General features: G+C 39.8%; 2 protein-coding genes across 2 annotated transcripts; both read left to right on the top strand.

Moving 5' to 3' along the window:
- Positions 1 to 9,998: 9,998 nt before the first annotated feature.
- On the top strand, positions 9,999 to 13,510 carry LOC143578042 (ADP,ATP carrier protein 1, mitochondrial-like). The gene is made up of 4 exons (XM_077061723.1): positions 9,999 to 10,112; positions 10,381 to 10,734; positions 11,417 to 11,788; positions 13,232 to 13,510. Exons 2-4 carry the CDS (start codon positions 10,399 to 10,401, stop codon positions 13,508 to 13,510), a joined length of 987 nt encoding a protein of 328 aa, XP_076917838.1. The 5' UTR covers positions 9,999 to 10,112; positions 10,381 to 10,398.
- On the top strand, positions 10,186 to 20,095 carry LOC143578309 (uncharacterized; the record flags this gene model as incomplete). The annotated part of the gene is made up of 13 exons (XM_077061932.1): positions 10,186 to 10,244; positions 15,044 to 15,513; positions 16,238 to 16,440; positions 16,519 to 16,716; positions 16,823 to 16,894; positions 16,969 to 17,064; positions 17,153 to 17,232; positions 17,605 to 17,680; positions 17,799 to 18,009; positions 18,163 to 18,359; positions 18,439 to 18,538; positions 18,645 to 18,734; positions 19,199 to 20,095. Coding segments are annotated over 13 exons (2,580 nt in total), but the record flags the coding sequence as incomplete, so codon positions are not given.
- Between the last annotated feature and the right edge of the window lie 5,097 nt (positions 20,096 to 25,192).

The following is a 25,192-nucleotide window of genomic DNA, read 5'->3' as shown; positions in this document are numbered from 1 at the left end:
CACACCATGGAAAACACACACATACATATGACATGTTACATATATATAGCAAAAAAAAACATAATCTAGAAGCTTTTCTGTTAAAGTTAAACGCACGTGCCTGAATTTCTCGTTTCGTGTCTGGTTTTGCTCACCGACATTAATTATTATCTTGACCGTGAATATATAACGGGTTTCGTACTTTGATATCACAAGTCACAACTTTTGGCCTTACACCTTGGTTAGGATATAATAGGCCGATTTAATAAAAAAGATAGTAGGATGCTTTATGAGTTTAGAATTTAAGTATCTTTTTCGGGGCCAAATTCTTTTGGTCCTTCTCACTCATTCCGCATGCCTTTTGGGCTGTTTCTGCAGAGAACGAATCCACCCTGTTTAGAGTAGACACTAATCAACTTTTTATAAAATTTTAAGGTCACATGATCCTACTTTTGGGTAGAGACTTTCAACTGATGGAAGTAGTATTGTAGTTTGTTTGAATGATCTTGCTCACACTTTCTAGATTTCTGAAGAGGTAGGTCCCAGCAGAGCCCAGTTGGACCCGCAAGACTCACCTCAAACAGAGACGTCTGCGCAGTCGGACCCGCAAGACTCACCTCAAAGAGGGACGTCTGCGCGGTTGGACCCGCAAGACTCACCTTAGAGGGACGTCTGCACAAAGACCAACTAGATCCGCAGGACCCACCATGCTCAGAGACGCGACGTCCTTACGCGCAGTACGCAAGCTGCTCCCGCAGGAAACGCCTCCCAATGGTCGACGTACTCCGCCTGTTGCCGCAGCTACGGATACTAGCCATCAGGGAAGGCTACCCGCACAACAAGGCTACACGTACGAGGCACTAACTCAAATAATTCGGTAATGTCACCTGAAGAAGGAATGAGCAAGCCGGGAACACTCCCGCCCAAAGCCGGGAACACTCCCGCCCAAATGAGCCAGTCCGTACGATACTGGAGGATCTTTTGTACTGTACCTGCCAAGGTATGGACAAAAGATCTGACCAAAGCTGTGACAGCTCACTGACAACAGTACGACGGGCAGCACGCTCTAGTAGTTAAAGTCACTATCAGCCGCTGCCTACTCACCAACCCCTGTCGGGGCACGTCCATAGCCTGCAGTTGGTGGAAAAGGAATAGTACACAGCCGGCCTGGTCACTATCAGCCGCTGCCTATCCACCAACCATCAGCATGGCACGTGCGTAGCCCACAGTTGGTAGAACAGGAATACTATTCAGCCGGCTGTACCTGTTTGGAAACCTACATTCGGCTATAAATACTCCAACACCTTGGAACGGTATCATTATCTTATATCTCCATATATTATCTGATATCTGCTCTAGTCATTTCTATTAATATACACTTATATTCAAGAGCAATCTAGTCTGATTCTCACGCCGGAGGGTGGTCACAAGGAGGTACCCCCCCTTCTCAGTGACGAGCTCACGGTGTCTGTTTTGCAGGTCATCGGAAGAATAACCATCTTGCCGGACACAACCCTCGTGGGAAACATCTATTTAACCCCCAGATTATCCGTAATCTGCCCGGGGTCAATTAGTGTTTCTTCATTGGCGCCATCCGTGCATAAAAGCTAGAACTTATTCTTTTTCAGTTTTTTCAAAACTTCTAGAAAGATGGTTAACGTTACTCCGGTCCCGAGGCCAGCGAGTGACCAAGAAACCCCGGTAATCACAACCCCAGCTATTGGGAGGAACACCGGCGAGTACACAAATTTTACGAACACTACCCCGGTTACTCAAGCCGGGGCAAGTGAAGTAAATCTTACGAACACTACCCCGGTTACCCGAGCCGGGGCAAGTGCAGTAAACAACCTCCCCCTGGGATTCACCGATGCCCAGTTGGAGAGACAACAGACGAGGCTCCCCCGCCAAACACTCGATCAAGTTAAAGCGTGGGCTGAAGCACGTCAGAAGGAATTCCAAGCTTAGTTGGATGAACGCTTGCGTTCACTCCAACAGGCTGACGAATTCGGAAGCACTCGACAACAGCTCAACATGAGCAATGAGTGCGAGTACTGGGATGATGATCGGGAGGAATCCGACACCGACGCAAACCCTCACCATAGGGCGAAAGGGAAGCGTAAGGAAACGGACTTCCAACCGGGAAGGAATTTCGAAGAAACCTTCAAACCAAGGAACGCGGGGGGAAACCCACGTGACTTCTCCAAAACCTTTAGACCAACTGCTGCAAATGAGGGAACGTCCAAGTTTGCAAGGGACATTGCGGAAGCAATCGCCCCGAGAAGTGCCAAACAGATGTCCAACATCGGCACTTATGATGGTATATCCGACCCAGACGATCATTTGAACAGATTCATAGCGGGGGCAACCGTCAGCAACTGGACGGAACCCACGTGGTGTTATATGTTCCAGATGACGCTGGTTGGAGCAGCCAGAGCGTGGTTTGACCGTCTACCGGTCCACCACATCAACGATTGGGCAGACTTCCAACAGAAGTTCAGCCAACACTTCAGTCAACAAAGAAAGTACACTGAAGAGCAATGGACGATCCTCAACTGCATCCGAGAGGAAGATGAATCTTTGCTAGACTTCATCACTCGCTTCAACTCAAAGAAGCTGAGTCTGGGCGCTGTTAGCGAAGATCTTGTTCGCGCTGCTTTCATCCAGGGCGCGAAAGATCCAGAGCTTATCCGCACCTTAACGGGTAAAGACGACATGCCATCCACATGGGATGCCATCATGACAGCAGCTAAACGCTTCGCGGAAACGGAAAAGCAACTGGGTAGAGATCTTCTTCAAAGCACAAACCTCTACACCCAGAAAACAAGAGAAAACAACGTCCTTACCGCCCGACTAAACAAAAAGAGGAAGCTAGGTATTTGGCAGTCAAGGGTAAACTTTGACACCTCATCCGGCTCGCACCCTCGGTTAGGCGGAAAGGACAACATGCAGTCGAACCGGAACTCCAGATGGACGCCACTCACCAAAAGCGTCACCGAGATATTCGCCACTGAGAGGCTCCCATGGCCAGAGGCTCCAATTATCCGACAAAGTCCAAACGCTGATCAAAGCAAATTCTGTGACTTCCACAGGACAAGAGGCCACACCACCGAGGAATGCTTAGACTTGAAGGATATCGTCGAAGCATTTGTCAGAGATGGGACGCTCACGCACCTCGTGGCGTAATGAACGCTGAGCAGGCTAATGCGTGTTGAACCCCAGTTGGGAAAAACACGAATGAAACTGCAGCTTCAATGTTGGAGACTACATACTGCGTCAACAACGAGATTCCGAACCAAGTGCATATCGGCTCGAAAGGCTCGATGACACTCCCATCCCAAGAACATAGAAGGGAGCTCAATTACACAGGCTGCATGTAGATCAATTCCAAACTTGTAAAGAAAAGGCCCAGAGCCACTTCTAATGGAAATGATTCTCCTTATCACATTGACGCTGATGATTTTACATTTATACTTATAAACTTTCCACACTGATATGCCGGTATTCACCGCATAAATAAGTGGGGAAGTAAGTCGTTGCGTGTGGACGGCGGCAAAACCCGCATAAACACAAAAAACGGAAAAAATTTCTAACAGATGAGGACAACCTTCACGCAGTTCAGTTATAGGTAAAGTTTGGTCATCCCACTAAATGAAAGTGCCGGTCCTATCCACACAATCATGATAGAGGAAACTGAACTTTAACCTATTGACAGCCGCGCGCCGAAAGGTTTAACTTATCCAAAACACTGATATGCCGGTATTCACCGCATAGATAAGTGGGGAAGTCGTTGCGTGTGGACGGCGACAAAACCCGCATAAACACAAAAAACGGCAAACCTTCACGCATGTCAGTTATAGGTGAAGATTGGTCATCCCACTAAATGAAAGTGACGGTCCTACCCGCACAATCATGATAGAGGAAACTGAACACTAACCTATTGACAACCGCGCGTCGAACGGTTAACTTATTCAAAACACTTGGAAAATTGCTAAGTTAAACTAAAGTATGCACGAGCGAATCATATATTGTTTATGCGGCAAAACAAGTGCCAAATTAAGCTATAATATGCATGAGCAAGTCATATAACGTTTATAAAGCAAGTCATCCAGTGAAATTGGCGGTCCTACCCGCACAAACATTTATATTTCATAAAAAATTCAAGCATTACAAGAATGGCCGGGTACCTACCCGCCTACAGAAATATAAATCTATCCTAACGGTGGGAAGGGATCTCAAGGTTCAAACTTCAGGACCACTCCCTCCAAACCCACTTGTACCCGCACCATCAGTTGGCTGTGACGGATCAAGGAAAGTCTTGAGAATGGTTAGCCCATCATCAGCAGCAGCAATTTCGTTCACCTTCTCCACCATCGGATGCGGGAAGGCAGCATACTGGTTCACTGCTTGGTCATAGGCAGCTTCAGTGTCCACGTCATAAAGAGGGAAGTTGGAAGGCGGGATGCCCTTCTCAACAAACACCAGACCAAGCAAGAAACCAGCCTTTTCCCCATCCTCATGGGAAGCGTTGAGGGCTGCGCTCATGGCATCATCATAAGACGTGTTCGTGAAGATCCGATGCACAACCTACAACAAGAAAAAATACAAAGTATCAAAACCTTTTCTAAGTACAAAGAAAAGCGTAAAGATATTATGAAGCTACGCATACTTGCGACAACGCTTCTCGTAGAAGCCATTCCTTGGTGATCAGAGCCTCCTGAAGGGCAGCTTGAGCTTGGTTACGGGCGCGTTCGGCTTCATTTTTGTTAAGGTTGGCAAGCAACACTTCCTTAGCAGCAGCCTCTTCAACGCCCTTTAGCTTACGCTCAGTGTGGTCAAGCATACCCCTCTGATCCAAGATCTCTTGGAGCTTCTTGGCGTCTTCCATAGCCAAAGCATCATGAGCCTGCTGAAGCCTCTAGTTTGGCTTTAAGCTCCTCATTTTCGGCGCGCAGAGGTTCAGCAACGGCTTCAGCCTTGGTGGCCCTCTCGGTCGCGTTCCGCGCAGTTTCCTTAGCCAACCGAAGCTGTTCGTTAACAGCTTGGGTAGCCTTGGAACGGACCTCGAGCCGGGCCTGCACTTCAACCTCGAGGGCCTTGAAGGCCTTTTCCTTCTCCGCAGCAATTGCGGAAAGTCTCCTGTTCTCCTCCCGGATAGCCCGCGCCTGAGCCACTTCTTGGATACGCGCAACCTTTAACTTGTCGTTTTCACGACAAAGCAACTCGACGCGCGGCTGCATCCGGGCAAGGAGAATCCGAAGCTCATTTGTCAGCCTACCCTCCTGGTAGCTAGACATGGCTTCCCCCAACGCGCCACTTGGGGCCGCGTGACGCGCCCACTCGACGCAGTCCACAGCCGTACGAAGGGTTGTTCCCCGGCGGATGTTCCACCGCGGAACATACACCTCATTCGAATCCGACACTGCAAAAACAAAAGCAGTTAGGAAAGGATGATATAAAAAAAATATATATATATAGGCCAAAATAACCCTACGCACCTGTAGGGTCGACAACAGGCCGGTAGCCGCCAAACCCATCACCTGAACCTAAGGGATATCCATCCAAGAGGTCAGGCAGATGGAAAGGAGGCAGAGATTGGCTAGAAGCCCCAACGCTGAACATACCTGCTGAACCGGCCGGGGACGAGGTAGTCGCCGATGCCGGAGGCACGGTTGAAGCCGCCGCGGTAGAGACCATCGGAGGTGAACTCACTGGAGGTGAACTCACAACCGTGGCCGCCGCTGCGGAGGAGCCCGCAGAAACAATCACCGCCGGCTCTGTGAAAGATTCCGTGAATATGGCACTGACAGCCGGCGGAGCGGACGTTACAGTTGGAACAGTTGCCTCAACGGGATGAGCAACTGAACCAATGCTACAAACAGGCGCAGCCGCCTGGGTCATCGGCTCGGGTAGATTGACCAAACCTACCGTCATGGGTCCAGAAACTCTCCTCCCCTCTCTACTCTGGAATGCGGTAGCATCCACGCCTGCATGAAGACGATATTAAAAACAATGGCGGAAAGAATTGCGGGTAAGATTAATTTACACTTACGACTTTTCTTGAGCTTGAAGGTTCTGACAGGCGGGGACGAACCCGATGGAGCCGGCCTCTTCACGCCGGTCACCGTCGTCGTACTGGGCGGATCGGAGGTGACAGCTGTCTCAACCTCCGGGACAGTTGTCTCACCACCACCAGGGTTCCCCGCCGCCTCATCACTTTCGGTCTCCGAGTCAGACCGGTTCCCCTGACCGGCAGTGGAGGCAACCTTCGCCTTGCCCTTCACGCCGGCAGCTTTCTTCTTCCTCACGAAGAAAGGACCGTCTGCGGATTCCTCATCAGAAGATGACAAAATTAGAGAAACTCCGGCAGAGGTTTGAGCGTGAAGAGGGCGAGGGTTGAAGAAACCCTTACCTGGCCGCGTGGCGCTCAGAATTTCGTGGCCTGGCGGGTAGACCTCCACAAACCGATCCGCCGTTTGCTCCAAGATGGGCAACTCGTTCTCGTCGAGAGCACGAGTACCCAGAAGCGACTGCAAATTGTTCCCCTCTGAAAATAAACAGAAACAGTTAGAAGAAAAACCCTAAATCAGCAAGAAGATATGAAAGCATACCGTAAGGGATAGAGTTCAAACCGTATTCGAGGAAGATGGGAATCTGCGGCGCCTCTGCCCCATCATCCTTCCACACCTGGCTCATCCCGAGCATCACCATCCCAGACTCCGCAAAGCGGTAAACCGGAGTCTGGATCCGGGAGATCTTAGTAAACCATTCCGCCTCCTCGTAGTTGGAGGCGTGAAGATTCGGGAGTGCTCTCCCGTTCTTGAATGTCATCGCAATAGGGACGACACGGGCAGAGATGAAGAAAAACTCCCGCTTCCAAGACCGAAGACTGCGCTCGGTAGCGCAGATCTTCAAACCCTTGATCCGAGTGACCAAGGTATACCAGCCCTGGATGCACCTCCAGGAATAGAAGGTCATCTGGCGGTCGACGCGGGGATCAACGCCTAGAATATGGCACACCCATTCAAAGTGGCGAACCTTTGCGATCGCCATCGGGTGCACCTCCGTCAGATGTACACCGTGTCTCTCCAAAACACGGTACACAAACTTCGTCAATGGGAACCTGAGATTCCCATAGACGAAGAATGCAGCATACACCCCTATCTTGCCCTTGGGGGCATCGTACACCGTCTGGTGAGGCTCAGGAAACTCAGGCTCGAAAGGCTCGAGCATGAACTTCCTGACGATGTACTGATAAACGTCGACGGAAAGAGCACACTGGCACTCCCCTGGAGTACTCTTATCGTCCTTGTCAGACGTCGGGTTCTCGATATACATGTCGGACTCCTCGGCAGTAGCTTCAGGATCACGGATGGAAGACATGTTTTGAAGGATGGAAAGAACGATTTCAGGAGAATGCTCGACGGAAAAGTTAGAGTATTCGCCGGAAATCGCTTAGAAGAAGAAGTGAAACTGTGAGTTGAGACGCATCCTCTCCTCCCTTTATATACTCATCGCAATGAATGCGATGAATTTAATGCGGAGAGAGGAAAGCGCAGGTGCAATGAAACTATGACACGTGGAAAGAGCACGCTGGCAACAGCTGTTGACAGGGCGCGTGCCGTAAACTTCGTGCCCACGCGCCAAAAAACTCGCGCCCACGCGCCTGAAAAAGCTTCTGGAATGACCATATACTGTCACGTCGCCATAACTTCATGCACGTCCTGAAACTGTCAGAAGAAACCGTCACACCACGCTGACGTCCCTTCAACAGTTGGACTGTTCTTATCCTTTCACCAACTCTTCGAATTTCAAAAAGATTCAAAAGTAAGCGGGACTTTACCCCCTTACCTTGGCAACCAAGTAACTATAAGACGGGTGCGGGTACAGTGTCAAGGCAAAACCTTTCACATACTTAGCACCCGCAGGGAATTGATGCCAAGAATACCTCGGCAACCAAGTAACTATAAGACGGGTGCGGGTACAGTGTCAAGGCAAAACCCTTCACATACTTAGCACCCGCAGGGAATTGAAGCCAGGAATACCTTGGAAGTAAAGTAACTATAAGACGAGTGCGGGTACAGTGTCAAGGCAAAACCCTTCACATACTTAGCACTCCGCAGGGAATTGAAACCAAGAAGGATCTTCTGGGCCATGCTTGCGGAAAGGGATATAACATCCCCGCATAGCGGGAACGTTGAGAACTAGATTGTTGGAAGCTCCAAGATGGAATTGGTTGTTTAACATAATTGATCACTATGTTTAAAACTACCAAAACCCCGTGGAGAATCTACACAAATGAAACTCAACGCTCCCGACGTGCGAGGAGGTTACACACCTACCCGCATCATACCCAAAGATCAAGCAGAACAGTGGGAAATTCTGCACGTGACATTAGGAAACCCGCGGGAAGAATCCCCGCGGAGACCTTAAAACTAAACCCTTTTCAAAACCCCTTTGCTTAAGTCCAAAAGTTCACCTCACTTATTAACAATTCATGAGAAAAACATTGGACTGGGGGGACTTGAAGAGGTAGGTCCCAGCAGAGCCCAGTTGGACCCGCAAGACTCACCTCAAACAGAGACGTCTGCGCAGTCGGACCCGCAAGACTCACCTCAAAGAGGGACGTCTGCGCGGTTGGACCCGCAAGACTCACCTTAGAGGGACGTCTGCGCAAAGACCAACTGGATCCGCAGGACCCACCATGCTCAGAGACGCGACGTCCTTACGCGCAGTACGCAAGCTGCTCCCGCAGGAAACGCCTCCCAATGGTCGACGTACTCCGCCTGTTCCCGCAGCTACGGATACTAGCCATCAGGGAAGGCTACCCGCATAGCAAGGCTACACGCACAAGGCACTAACTCTCAAATAATTCAGTAATGTCACCTGAAGAAGGAATGAGCAAGCCGGGAACACTCCCGCCCAAAGCCGGGAACACTCCCGCCCAAATGAGCAAATCCGTACGATACTAGAGGATCTTTTGTACTGTACCTGCCAAGGTATGGACAAAAGATCTGACCAAAGCTGCGACAGCTCACTGACAACAGTACGACGGGCAGCACGCTCTAGTACTTAAAGTCACTATCAGCCGCTGCCTACTCACCAACCCCTGTCGGGGCACGTCCATAGCCTGTAGTTGGTGGAAAAGGAATAGTACACAGCCGGCCTGGTCACTATCAGCCTCTGCCTACCCACCAACCATCAGCATGGCACGTGCGTAGCCCACAGTCGGTAGAACAGGAATACTATTCAGCCGGCTGTACCTGCTTGGAAACCTACCTTCGGCTATAAATACTCCAACACCTTGGAACGGTATCATTATCTTATATATCCATATATTATCTGATATCTGCTCTAGTCATTTCTCTTAATATACACTTATATTCAAGAGCAATCTAGTCTGATTCTCACGCCGGAGGGTGGTCACAAGGAGGTTCCCCCCCTTCTTAGTGACGAGCTCACGGTGTCTGTTTTGCAGGTCATCGGAAGAATAACCATCTTGCCGGACACAACCCTCTTCCAATGCTTCTTGAATTTTTCTTTTTCTATTTGATCTTTCTAATAATAAAAACAGTAGAGCACACTTTATGACATGAATAATATTTTGGTCACGCCCTTTTTTTTAAATAAAAAGCAAAATTAATAAAGTATCATAAGTTTATTGTACAAAAAAAATCTACAATAATTCAATTTACGGTCAATTTCGACAATGACTCGGTGGAAGATATTTATCTACAGTGTTCAATAATTGATTACTACTAATATTAATAATTTAATATGATAGAAAAGTAACATACAGTGACATGGGTAGCGGTCAAAAGTAAAATGTCAAAAGTCAAAAGTCAAAAGTCAAAACTCAAATGATATTTGGATACTGATTTGCTATTTTAAACCTGGACCTCACTCGGAATATTCCACGTTGAAAAATAAATCCTTCAGACGATCAGATCAAATCTCACCGTCCATTTTGTCGCCCACCCCCCCAAGATCTCGTAGGTGACACCCGTTATATATAAAGTTAACTTATAACATATAAATCCCATAGTCACATTGGTCATTCATATAAAACCCATAGCCTACGCACATAACAGTAACACTATATTTCATCCACCTTCTCCAACAAAGTTGAATTTAAGGTATTGTATTGGGTGTTCATAAATTCAAGATTTGAATCACTAAACCGAAATCATTTAATCCGTTTAAAATTTAAATGGTTTGATTTTCACAGTTTATATATATATATATATATATTCTTTCTTTGTTTTGAGAATATACGGTTATGATTACCGTCAGGAGTTTCAGGAGTATTTTAACTATGCCATTCGAAACTAAAAAATTCTTTTGTATCATTTAACACTTTGTTTTTCCTGAATAGTAAACTAATAATAAACGCTTCATCCGCAGAAATATCGTATTGAACATATGGCTGATCAGAACCAACAAGCGGGGTTGCGGTATCCGGCTGTAACACAATATTCATTGGTAGCTGCAAATGCTCCAGCAGAGAAAGGGTTGGGTGGATTTGCAATTGACTTTCTTATGGGTGGAGTTTCGGGTGCGGTTTCCAAAACTGCAGCTGCTCCACTCGAACGCGTGAAGCTTTTGATTCAAAATCAAGATGAAATGATCAAATCGGGTCGGCTTTCAAAGCCGTACAAGGGTATAGGGGATTGTTTCGCTAGAACGGTTAAGGATGAAGGAGTTTTGTCTTTGTGGAGATCAAACGGTATTAATGTTATCCGTTACTTCCCTACTCAGGTATGTTATATAATCTTTAGTGGTAGTTAAAATTCAACATATTTATTTATGAACGGATTGCATGAAAGAGAACTATGGCAAAACCATTTTACAACCTGAAAATCATTAAAATAGTAATTAAAATAGTGTCTTAACAAAATAGCCTCAAACTTTTAAAAGTTTTCAAATCAAATGTTGTGCAGCGTCTCTCGGCACAACTGATTTCAATCTTGGTACATGACCTCAATGTTTGTGTAGCAGATTTCCATGTGGCGTAGCAGAGCTGCCATTTAGAAGCGTCTAGTTTGATGAAACAACTTCTTTACTAAAACTAGAACCGTCAAATGATATTTTTATAAAAGAAAAAGTTTTAACCATTTTGTTAAACTTATAGGTCAAAATAGTTATTGTGAGAATATTGTTTGGAGATGGTATAGTTTTTTTTATATAAAAATATCAAATAATGAAGTATTAACTAAAATGAAGTTTTAATAATTCTAGTTTTTAAATATTGTTTGAAAGTTAAATTTTAATAGTTTGAAGTTTTAAAACATTTTCTAATAAGTTAAGGCACACGCCTACATGGGTAACTTTATTGTTGTAAAAGAATTAAGCCTTAAACATGTGTAAAATCTTATAAATATTATTATTTTTGGTACTTTTAAATATTACAAATTAGTTCTAAGCTTGGATTATTGGGCAGGCACTTAACTTTGCATTCAAGGACTACTTTAAAAGTTTGTTCAACTATAAGAAAGATCGCGATGGCTACTGGAAGTGGTTTGCCGGAAACCTTGGATCGGGTGGTGCGGCTGGTGCTACCTCCTCGTTATTCACTTACTCTTTGGATTTTGCACGAACTCGTTTGGCAAATGATGCAAAGGCTACAAAGACAGGAGGGGAGAGACAGTTCAATGGTTTGATTGATGTGTACAAGAAAACTATTGCATCTGATGGTGTTGTAGGGCTATACCGCGGATTCAACATTTCTTGTGTTGGTATAATTGTGTACCGCGGTTTGTATTTTGGGTTGTACGATTCTTTGAAGCCCGTTCTTCTCACCGGATCTTTGCAGGTTAGTAAGTTATATTTTTGATAGTTTTCTTTTGAGATGGTTAGATGAACATGTGTGCACATGTTGGTTGGTTTGAGATTTATATGGTCTAGTTTAAAGATCAAAGTTTACGGTGGCTAGCTTCACGGGTTGAAACTTGTAACCAGTTTCTTTTTTTTTTATTTTTATTTTTTTAAATATTTAGTTATGCATATCTATAATATTCTTGATTACTATTTTAAAAGATTTGATACGCAATAACAGTTTTGGAAAATAGTGTTAGAAAAGGTTGGTTCAACCTGCCAAATCAAACCGTTTTGGTTGGTTTTGCCAAGCCGTCTGGTTTGGTGTTTGTTTTTCAATACCTCAGTTAGCGATTTGATACAACATTTCTATAATACTTTTTGGCTTGTTTTTCAATACCTCAGTTAACGATTTGATATAACATTTCTATAAATCAAACCGTGAACGGCTAATGTTGGATTACATGTCAAAATTGATATGTTCAACAGAGTAGTAATTAATAAGTTGGAGTAATTTGACCCAAAAACATTTTTATGCTAATCTTTATATTTTTTTTTAAATCTAACATTTGGGAGGGAACATCATTACGTGCGCACTTCAATACCGCTAGCGGCTAGGCTACAAGTGTAGGAAACCGTTCGCGTATAAAAATAAAACACTTTTAATAAAATGATTACAGTACAAGGAATCAAACCTATCTAGGAAAGCAAGTAAATTACAATACGAATTACACCGAAAAAATCAAAATTACAATACAATTGAAATAAAATAATGCAAGAATGGTGTCGTAGTCTTTGTGGCCGAGGATCGTGTTTTACACGGGGCCCTTAAAACAAATTCCGGGTCTCTCTCCGTTTTGCTTCCCAGGGTACAACGGCCTAAGCAATATGTATTGCCGAGAAGGGCTCTAGCACCCGAATAGTACCTTAAAGAAAATGATGAAGATGATCAAGAATGTTGAAATTTTTTTTAAGGAGAAAGTTGGAGAAAACACAAGAGAGAATGTGTTAATTTTGTGTTTTTTGTATGTCTACAACTAAGAAGCTCATTTGGTATTTATATTAGTAGAAAGTTGAAACCATTCAACCATCATTAACCAAAACTTTAATTTTTTGACCAACTTAAAGGAACCATTAACCAAAACTTTAATTTTTTTGATTAAATTAAAGGACATTTTAATGACTTTGACTAATTGACTAACAACCTTGAATAAAATAATTCAAAGTTTAAACATATATATATATATATATATATATTTTTCACAAAAATTTTCCAACAACAAGCCCTATGGTTTCTGATAAATATTAAATGACATATAATTGTAGACTCAAAATTATTTTTGTGATTGATTTTAAACCATTTGACCGTTTTTAGCTAAAACTTTTACTCATTAAGAATTAAGATATGACAAATGATATCTTCTGTATGTGTAACATACAGGATAGTTTTTTGGCTAGCTTTGGGCTTGGTTGGGCGGTCACAAACGGTGCTGGTCTTGCCTCGTACCCAATTGACACGGTCCGTAGAAGAATGATGATGACATCTGGTGAAGCCGTCAAGTACAAGAGTTCTCTTGACGCATTCAGTCAGATTGTGAAGAACGAGGGTGCAAAATCACTGTTTAAGGGCGCAGGCGCAAACATATTGCGTGCTGTAGCCGGTGCCGGTGTTCTTGCTGGTTATGACAAGCTTCAGGTCATTGTTTTTGGCAAGTATTAGTTTAAAGATATATGCTTTTTTAAGGTAATAGGCTGTAAGATGGTGACGAAATCTTTCCTGAGTTTTGTTGTGTATAAGGTTTAGAATCAGACTCCCTGAGTTGTTAGTGTTTGTGTTTGATTTAAAGGTTTCAGTTATTTATTATTAATTAATGTTTGAAATAATAGTATTCTTCTGAATCGCCGTGTGGATTTTTAAGTTATTTAAGCAATAAAACAAGTTGTTACTATGATTGGGGAAATATGTTGTTATTGTTGGTCAAATAAAAAGTTTTGCTATTGTTTCTAGTGATTAAAAAAAAGAATTACTATTCGTACGAAACTATGTGCCAACATTACAGTAATAAACTTACACAACCTTAAAGCAATCCCTGGTAGTAGGTTTTAAAGCACTTTAAAGATAAGGCATGATGGACGTTTTTATGTAAATCACTCAACAACGAGTTTTGTGAGTGAAGTGAGAAAAGACGAGCATGAAAGAGGAGATGCATCTTTTTAGGTGTTTTTTGAGGGGACAAAACCCGAACAGGGCAGGTAGTGCCTCATTGTGAAGCCAATTATGAAGCCTTATTTTGGTCTTGGATGTGATTTTGTACAAAACTAAAATTGTTGAAGGATCTTTAAGATTGGTCCAAAAAATGACAATGGTTAGATACTTAGATCCGATACTCTTTCCAATTCTTCACAGACAAGCTAGTCTTGAATAAAAACACCAATAAAACTTGTTAATTAATCAAAATAACTTAAATCAATCCACACCAAAATCGTTTCTAGTATAAAACTAGTAAAAACCTAAAATTGGTTAGTTATAGTTGAAAATATATTATTTATAAAATACAAAACGATATACCAATATTATAAAATACCCACATTTGGATCAAATACAAATTGAAATTATCACTCGAAGCGTACAAAGTGAAAAACAAAAACGATGCGGTGGCCTTTTTGTAATTACACGAGTAGCGTAATTACGCTACTAACATTTTCTCAACCAACGCGATAAAGTTACGCTACGACTAGCGTAATCTTAATATACTATAGCGTTACGCTAGTTGCGAAGTTGGTTTTTAAATAAATTTAACAACCCACCCCCACCTACGTCCCACTCCATCCCAAGAAACAAAAATAAAATAAATCACCTCCCCTAAAATAGAGGAGATAATGACACCGAGGATACGATTTTCTTTCCAAACAGTTCCACGTCCATGGCTGACCTCAAAATTGGCGGTAGAATAATACAATACGAGACAGGAAACCCACGATCACAATTTTCCATCCAATTTTCACAATTCAATTCATTCACATTAGCCTCCTTTTGCATGCCTCCGTAAATGTAAATCCATTCTTTCTAATTCACTCATGCAAATATATATTCATTTATATGTGATTCGGGTGTAATTTCATTTCGGGCTTCACGATATTTGGATATTAATGATCATAATTATTATTAGAACAAAATGAGGTTCTACATGCTATTGAAGATGGACATACTTTATATTATGATTTTGGTTTTGGTTTTGTGTTATGATCATGTTATTAGTAAAGAATGCACCAACACTCCAACTGAGATCTCATCACACACTTACAGACACCAATTGTTAAGTTCAGATAACACTGCATGGAAACAACAAGTGATGCTATCACACAACCATAACCATTTGACTCCCACCGATGAATCCACTTGGGCGAGTTTGATCCCAAGGAAAGTGTTGAAACAGGAAGATGAGTATGGGTGGATGATGATGTATAGACAGATGAAGAATCAAATTGTTAAGTCTCCTAAAGTTTCCGGAAACTTTTTGAATGAAGTTGCTTTAAGTGATGTGAGATTGCACCCAGATTCGATTCATGGTCAAACTCAACAAACCAATTTGGAATATATGTTGATGCTTGATGTTGATAGACTGGCTTGGAACTTTAGGCAAACTGCGGGGTTGCCTACACCAGGTTTCGCGTATGGTGGTTGGGAGGCACCGGATAAAGAGCTTCGTGGTCACTTTGTAGGTTTGTGGTCTTCCCAAGTGTTAGTTGCTTGTTGTCTTTGTTTATTTGTATTCGTTTATGTGATAAAATTTGGGTTATTATCGTAAACAACCACTATGTATTCTTATTTTCTCGAAAAAGTCTGACACTACGGTATATTAAAGTCTCTCGACTTGTAAAAAATACATGAAAAAAGCTACTAAGCTATATTTTTGTATATTAAAAGCCTCCCACATAGTGGTTTTGAGTTTATTTCTTAATAACAATGACTAGTTAACTTCCAGATTGGTCAAAATAAAACTGTAAAACTTTTCTTGTGCCAAATTGTTGAATATATCTTTATCAAATTTGATTGATTTAATAGTTAACAAGTAATTATTTTACAAATATGTGGCAAGTACATACATGTCTAGACAAATTTAGGGACTTGAATATACAAACATTAGTTTAGTGACTTTTTTGTGTACTTTTTACTGGTTGAGGGCCATTAAAGTCGTTTCTAGACAAATTTTGGCCATTTCACACCCTATTAACAGAAAAAGTTAACGATAGTTAGTGAAGGGACGTAATGACTCTCAAATTTTCAAATAAAGATGCTTTTTTTTTGTAAACCTGCAAGTTGGTATATACCTGAAGAAAGAAAATTGTATTCTAAAAAAAACTAATGAAAGTATATTGGTTTTTTAGGGATTTAACCTGTAAAAATTTCACTAATTTAAGAGCTTGTTTTTGAATGTATTATAAGGGCACTACCTGAGTGCCACAGCTTTAATATGGGCAAGCACCGGTCACAAAACTTTAAAAGAAAAAATGACTCAATTGGTATCAGCACTCGGTGAATGCCAAGAAAAGATGAACACCGGGTACCTCTCGGCTTTCCCAACAGAGTTTTTTGACCGTGTTGAAGCGAGCCAACCTGTGTGGGCCCCATATTACACCATTCACAAGGTAAACCTTTACCAAAATTTAAAAATGTTATGCATCTCTTTTATTAGATTCTAGATCATATTTTCTTGTAACTGGCAGATAATGGCAGGGTTACTTGATCAACATGCTTTTGCTGGTAACGATCAAGCTTTAATAATGGTTATAAAAATGGCGGATTATTTCTGCAAACGCTTGAAAAATGTGATCACGTTGTTCTCTATTGAACGACACTGGCAATCTTTGAATGAAGAATATGGCGGGATGAATGATGTCATGTATCGGCTTTACACCATAACAGTATGTTGAAACCTTAACCAATATCATTCATTATGTTGCTTGCTTCATTTTCTTATACATCTGCATAAGTGCATATGTTATTAAATTTGCTTCTTGTTGTTACTAGGGAGATACAAAGCATTTATTACTGGCTAATCTTTTTGACAAACCGTGCTTTCTTGGACCATTGGCTTTAAAAGTGAGTTATATGCGAATGTGATTATTTTTATCGAATAATATGGATAAATTATATGTAACAAAGAACACTTGTAGATCGACGAGTTATCTGGTTTTCATTCCAATTCGCATATTCCAGTTGTTGTTGGATCACAAATGCGGTATGAAGTTACTGGTGAATCTATATACAAGGTATATAATATATACACTAAGATGATATTTATTATACAAATACAACTTCTTTAAAACACAAATAGCTGGTTTTTTGAACTATTATCAGGAAATCGGAATGTTTTTCATGGACGCGATTAACTCTTCTCACATGTATGCCACTGGAGGGACATCAGTAGGCGAGTTCTGGTAAATATAGCCAATGTGTTACTAATAAGTAAAAGTTCTTGCGACTGTATATTTTTAACGCTTATAAACATGAGCATTTTTCACATGTTTATAAGTGTGAAAAAGGAATGTAAACGAACTGAACGTTCAGTTAATATTTCATGAACCGTTCAGTGGGAAGTTCATTTACATTTGTTTATTAAAATTTGTTTATGTCCATTCGTTTAACTTCATTTATGTTCGTTAGTTTATGTTTGTTTAAGTTCATTCGTTTGTTCGGTTAAAGTTAAATGAACGAACACAAACTTAATCTGTTCGGTTCGTTTACATGACAAGTGAAAAAAAAAATTATGCAAAGCATTTGTTGGTTACTTGGTTGGTTGGTTTTCTCAGGACCGACCCGAAAAGACTCGCAACCACCTTAGAGACGGAGAATGAAGAAACATGTGCCACTTATAACATGTTGAAGGCATGCCAATAATAATAATAATAATAATAATAATAATAATAATAATAATAAGGATTAATCTTATATTTTCAACGTCACATTATGATGAATTTACATTTGTTTGAAATTATGTTTACAGGTCTCTAGGATTTTGTTTAGATGGACCAAAGAAATGGCGTATGCAGATTATTATGAACGTGCATTGACTAACGGTGTTTTAAGTGTTCAAAGAGGAAACGAACCCGGGATTATGATTTACATGTTGCCATTAGGCCCGGGAATGTCAAAATCCTTCGGATTCCATAGTTGGGGAACACCATTTGATTCCTTCTGGTGTTGTTACGGGACAGGTTTGTATATAATATTTCGTATACACATAAATAGGTTCATTTCAGAACTAATAAATAATTTAAGAACTCTATATTATTGAAGGGCTAATTTTCCATTTATTATATGTAGTTTTTAATCATATGTGTAAATTAGTTTTCTTTTCGCTTATGTAGGTATTGAGTCATTTTCAAAATTAGGTGATTCAATTTACTTTGAAGAAGCGGGAACCAATCCCGGGCTTTACATCATCCAGTACATATCAAGCTCGGTTAACTGGAAACTCGGGCAAATTGCTATCGATCTGAAAGTAATGCCGGTTGTGTCATGGGACCCACGCCTTAGAGTTACAGCTACGGTCTCCTTAAAGAAGGTAAAAAGGTTGTAATAAAAAGGTTATATTTGTCATATTACTTGTTCGTTTGCAAACGCGGGCTATGTGGTTTCTGCAGGAAGGATTGTCGACTACTTTGAACTTTAGAATACCGTTTTGGACTACGATGGATGCCAAAGCAACACTTAATGGTCAGAATATTCCTCTTGTATCTGCGGGTATGAATCTTTTAATCGCGGGGTAATGTATTTATAAATAAATATTTAAAAGAAGAAGATTGTAGAATTTAAGTTATAAGAGGCCTTATAAAAGTTCTTGATGTAGGTAAGTTCTTATCAGTCACGAAAAAATGGAGCATATCGGACATTATTACCCTTGAACTGCCAATAACACTTAGAATGGAGGCTATTCAAGGTATTATGCTATTTTCTTTTGTATCGTTGGTTTTGGGATCAAATCGAACTAAAAAGCAAAAATTCGGTTTTAGGTTATTGAAAACCACTCGGTTTGGTTTCTTCAGTTTTGTTGGTTCTGTTTCATTTTTATCGTTTTTACCTGAAACTTTTGAGTCTAAATTTTTGTTTTGTTGATTATTACACATTTGGAACTAAAATTACTAACTTTTATAAATTACTGAAAACTGGTTTATTCAGTTCCGTTCCAATCGGTACGATTCTTTTTTTTTTCGGTTTCTGGTTGATAGCAAAACCTAAACCGAACCAAAAAAATCATTTTTTTTAAAACATATATAACCAGATTGTCGTTTATATTGGATTAAATTATTTCAGTTCGGTTAAGTTGGTAATTCCGGTTATCATCCAGTTATTTTGGTTTTGTGCGCACCCTGATTAACTCAAATGAAAATGTTAATCTTCCAGATGACCGGTCCGAATTCGCTTCTCTTCACGCAATATTATACGGCCCATATCTCCTCGTCGGCTTGACCACTGGTGATTCCGACTTAAAACCCGCATCAGGCCCTCTTTCCAAGTGGATCACTCCAATTCCATCGGATTACAATTCCCAGTTAATCACTCTTTCCCAAGAAACCGGACAGTCATCATTCGCTCTAGCACACGCAAACAAGACCATCACAATGATCAATTTCCCACCCTCTGGAACCACCTTTTCCGTCTTCACAACATTTAGAATCATATCAACTGATCCAAAAACTAAGTTATCATCATATAAAGATGTCATTGGCAAAACCATTATGTTAGAACCATACAACCTCCCTGGAATGGTGATTGTACAACAAGGGAAAGACCAAGTACTTGGAATAGGAAATGGAATCAGTGATTCCGCTGATCAGCGGAATGCTGAATTCCGGATAGTGGGTGGAAATGATGGATTGATTAGATTGGAGTCTGTGAGCCAGAAGGGTTGCTTTGTGCATAGTTTGGATGGGATGGTTAAACTGAGGTGTGATTCTGGTGAACCGGATTCCGTGTTTGTGACCGCAACTAGTTTTAAGGTAAACAGTGGAATCAGTAGTTACCATCCGATTAGCTTTGTGGCGAATGGGTTGAATATCAAGTATCTTCTGCAGCCTTTGTTAAGTTTGAGAGATGAGCAATATACTGTTTACTTCAAAATTATTTCATAAAGAGTGTGCATTGAAGTAGGAAGGAATATTACACAAGTGGTCCTCTATTTCTGGTAGGGTAGGGTCGGGCTGGGCCATCTGGTCCGGTCCGGGCCTTAGTATCTTAGGTCCTGAGTTAATCATCTTAACCTTCGTGCAGTAAATATTAGGACGATCTGCGGTAAATGTTGTACACTGTCTGTTGTTATTATGACCCTCATTACTGAGGGGTGATTAATATGCTTATGTTTATATTTTTATTCTTCTTATTTAAAAACATATGATCATGGAAGTTTTAAAGCAACCAGAAGACGGCTAGGCTATTCACAGGTTGACATGGCACATCACATTTCACGAAAAGTTATTACAAATCATGCTCATAAGTCATAACTATGAATTTACAAAAAAAGCACACAAATATATTTTGAAAAACATTTCTACGCTTAAACTGCAAGATGTTAACGTTTATTTCGATTGTAACTTTAAAGTTTAGACATAAAAAGGTCATGAAAAGAAATGGGTAGTACTGCCAAACTTTAAGGCTAGTCTGTTTACATATGAAAGTATAAATGTGTTGAAATGGGTAGTACTGTCAAACTTAACAGTTCAAAAATTAAAAATTGCATTGGATGCCACTAATATCAGGTTTCGATCCTGGGAACTGTGGGTTATGGGCCCACCACGCTTCCGCTGCGCCACTTTGATTTACTGTCAACAATATAAACCTATATTTAATAACAAGTTCGGTTTTACTTTTTGGCAGATATATTATTTCTTTTTAAGCCGTTGTAATGACAATTTAATTATGTGTATATAACGACCTTTTTGATGCACAGTAAATGATGTTATTTTAACATTTATACTTTTAATTATGTAAGTTAAAGAAATGTATAATTATGTGAATGGAGAATATTTGTTAGAAGTCGTCGCCAAATATCGTTTAATTAGGAGGCTCACATCCATCAAATCAAGCAACTCCAAGAAGTCCTTACCTTATTTTTCATATTAGAGCAATCCACGATTCATAATGTCCAACATATTTAGCGTTGCTAAGCTACTTGTGTTTAATGTAAGAAAATTAGAAAACCAAAATAAAACTGAAAAATTGGAAGGAAGTACTCATAGTCAAGATTTTCTAAGTGAAGGAAGTTGGGTTAGAGAGGTCGAAATCATCTATAGACATTAGTCAAAGTGTGTAGCCCCATTAAGATATTCCAACTTGTGTTTTACTTGTGTATAAAACTATAACTACAAACAGATCAAAAGTTACATGCTTGTTTTATGTAGAAAATGATAGGTTTGGTTCCCAACCAGTTTTTTACCTACTTGGTTTGGTTTTAACCAGTTTTAACAGAGGGGTTCCTAACCCAGCTTCAACCAAAGTTTAGGTCGGAAACAGTCATATTTATACAATAACTATAATTATGCACATAATCATAATAAGGATAACATACCAAAAATAAATATTGTGTTTTAAGCTATAGTTTAATTATACTATAAATAATCCATTATTTAACAAAAGAAATAAAAATAAATCGTATTTTATCTTTGAAAAAAAACTATATAACACATCCTCTCTAATTTTGAGTTTTGTTGTGATGTGTCCCAATTGATAAAATAAGGGTCCTACTAGGGACATTACAGACACCCTTCTATGTGTTACGTATATGGCTATACGGAACGCATAAAGGGGTGTTCGATGTCTCTAGAAACTCTTAAATTATTATTAAGCTTAGAAATTAAAACATTTTATTATATTTTCTTAAACATTTGAAATACATTTCCGAAACGAAAACAAACAACGCGACCAAACACACAAATGCCTCAGCGGCCTCATGGAGTGCCATAAAACAGCCAAACTTTCAAACCGTAAATATGTTGTAAAATCTTGAGCGATTTCCTCGCAAGCTTTTGAAACAGCAGCTTCTGGATCAATGACTCATGGTCTTCTGATACTTTTTGATTTTCCTCAACGCAACAGCTCTTGGTCGGAATATGTGCGGTTTGCTTAGTGCGAACCATTATTGAAACTAGTTTTTTGGATAAAAATTTTGGGGAGTTTATGCAGGTGTTTTAGTGTATAGTGGCAATGGTCCCTAAACCATCCCACTTCCCTAAACATTCTCATTACTTTTTTCACACACTCTCTCATTCACATGGATATATCAACATCACATCATTTCATCCCAATCCATCCCTAAATCCTTGCAACCATCCTAATCTATCTTTCAACCATTTTATTTATTTTTCCTTTAATTAAATTAATTTAAATTAAAAACATGAATATAATATAATTAAAAATAATATTCTAATAATTAAAAAATACTAAGACTTAAAAAACACTAATAAACTAAAAAAAGAAGGATAAATGTCGGGCTGGTAATAAAATTATCCCTCGTTTTGCTTTTAGAACACCAAAAGCGCTTTTAACGTTCTTCTTTACTGTTTCTTGTGTCTTTGCGTACTTTTTTTTTCGTTTCGATCGGAAAAGGTAGTGTTTTAACGAACACTGACCAAGAGGGATATATACCATTGGCAAGATAGTAACCTAACTTAAGATGGTTCTCGTTCACATCAAACGGACACCTCGGTGCCGTTCCATGTTGCTCGTTGAATATCGATGACTGGTATAGGACGTCTAGATTGTTGTTCTACTCGGCGGGACCAAAAGTGCATGCCATATCCATAGATCTTATCTTGTGACGCAATCACTTCAAGGGTTATCGTTGGGTACTGATAATATCCTCGCATAAATTGGTCTCGCCACTCCATTGGACAATTCCGCCAAGCCAACGAGTCTGTCATACGCCTCTTATAAAAGTTCTACATCGTGACTGGTTTATTTACGCAAATACTATTTTTCGTATAAATGAACTATAAAGTCACAATTGTAAAAAGTCGCGTGACGTTTATTCTGGCATAACTAGCTGCCGAATAGCATGCGTGCACTTTTGAAGGCATGTAAATCCCGATCTCGTCCTAGCATCCTTACGTTGCTAAATATAATCAAAGTTTTCCTCCAAATCGGCAACAATTCGTAAGAATAATGGTCGCGACATCCGAAACCTTTGTCTGAAATTTTGTTCGTTGAATTTGGCATCTTCAACAAAGTAGTCTTTCACAAGTTGTTCGTGTCCGGCTTCGCAATCTCTGTATATATAACCGCCTTTTCTTTTGGGTGACGAATTGTTGCTTGTTCGGTTAAACTAACGAATTTGATGGTCGTTTAATTGCTCATCATTGCTAGAATCTAAGCTAGACAACGGAATATTACAAATATCCATTTTTGATAATATGGCTAGAGAATTTTTGTAGATAGAGTAGAGATTTTGTTCTGAAGAATGAGTAATTATGCTGGTTTATGAATCACCTATTTTTTATATACTTTTACAAATTATATCTTAGAGTTAGGTCCGAGGTTACATTCAAAATATGTCACTCATCTCATGGTCACATATCGTTTTATTTAAAATATTTATTTTACAAGAAAGCATATTTTTTAAACAAAAGTTTAATTATACAAACTTTTACACATAAGTAGGGTTCCTTGTTAGAGCAAGTGTGTGCAATCACCCCCACAAAGCTTCAACCTTCTAAAGTCTTTTTTCTTAAAACATTTTATAAATATATTTTATTAGCTTTCGCTAAGTAAGTACGTCATCTTATAAAACTATGGTTCATTTTTATCTAGAATTTAGCACCCAAATTTCTTGGGATTTCAGCATTCGAAATCCTCTTATTTAATCCTCATGATTCGTTTGGAATTCAACATCCGAATTCTTTATGAGCTTATTTTAACCAATGAGGGTTACTAACTCCCCCCTTTAATTTTATTTGGAGCTCACACCCGAACTCCTTGATATTTCAACACCCGAAATCTTGTTTATACACAGTAATTATTTTTGGAGTTTCAACTATAGAAACTCTCGGGACTCATAACCTGTCTTATTTTTATTAGGAGCTTACCACCATATTTATTTCAAAATTATATCCCCCTTTTAAACCACCAATTCATATACTTGGAACTGTAATCTCATAAGTTAGTTCTCAAATAATTGTGTACTAAATAAACACGTATAACACGCTAAAAAGAACATGACTTGTTTATGATTTTGTGTACTTACCTTTCGGTGGTAGTAACTCCAGCGTAGGTGGCAACCCGCTAGTTATTGTATTCAAAACTGTCTCAAGGTTATTACAACTCCTTGACTCTTGTTTTTCACTCTACATATTTAATGAGTTATTGCTGGTTTTGGTTTATCAAACTCCTGTATACATGAAGGTTATTTATATATACTAAAAAGTTTGCTTGCTAGTTAAGAGTTCTTCCCGACGAAGCCGTTTATATATATATGTCACACCCTGACCAATGAAAGGGGAAATGTTGAGGCGCGACATGATTGCTCATTGCACGACGACACTATAAAGTTACAATATTTAAACAACTCACTTAAATCCATATCATCATAAATAACACAACAATTGTTCATACAAAATGCCAAATAGATAGATAAACAAATAACTTGTTCTTTCATTTTCTAATATCCTAAAGCCAAGATGATAATTTCTTCAAGTAATCAAATCAAGCTAACATCAAACCTGTAACATTACATAAAATAGAGTTTGTCAACACAAATGTTGGTGAGCAATTTTCATAGTTTTGGACAATAAGTATATAGTATGAAATCCACAACTAGTATATGAAAACAATAAATAATAGCAACAATTTAGATAATAAAACTGTCAATAAGAATACATTGACGAACCGTCAATAAGAATATATTGACGACAATAATGAAATCGTCAATAAGAATACATTGACGACACCTTTCTATATGGGGATACCATATATACTCGGAATTAACGTATGATCATACTTTGATGAGGCTACCCGCCTTAGCATTCAAGAATTTGCACATAATCATGTAAAGCATATAACACCAAATCGAGCATTTATTTAAGTAAACATATACAATAAGTGTTGTGGTTTAAGACTCAAGTATAAATCATTTGAATTTGAATAAGTATGCAATGCCACCCCCAAAACGAAAGATGGAAAACGGGGGATGAAAAGGTACTCACATTAACAAATAACTTGAAAGACAGTGTCGTGAATAATCGGAGAGATCGGTTTAACGAGAAAGACCTATATTAAACGGGTCTTGTGTTAGTAGGTAATCTTGGAAGGGTTTAAAATAAAATACATGACAATAAAGTAAATAAATAAAGTTTAGGATTTAAAATGTAAATATTTGAGAAATTAAATAAACGAGTTTTGTAAAATAAG

The sequence above is a fragment of the Bidens hawaiensis genome, unplaced genomic scaffold (assembly GCF_021521415.1).
Source record: "Bidens hawaiensis isolate Kalapana, Puna unplaced genomic scaffold, B.hawaiensis_p1.1 tig00001461_1, whole genome shotgun sequence".
In the NCBI taxonomy this organism is placed as follows: Eukaryota; Viridiplantae; Streptophyta; class Magnoliopsida; order Asterales; family Asteraceae; genus Bidens; species Bidens hawaiensis.
This window is presented reverse-complemented; position numbering and strand designations above follow the sequence as displayed.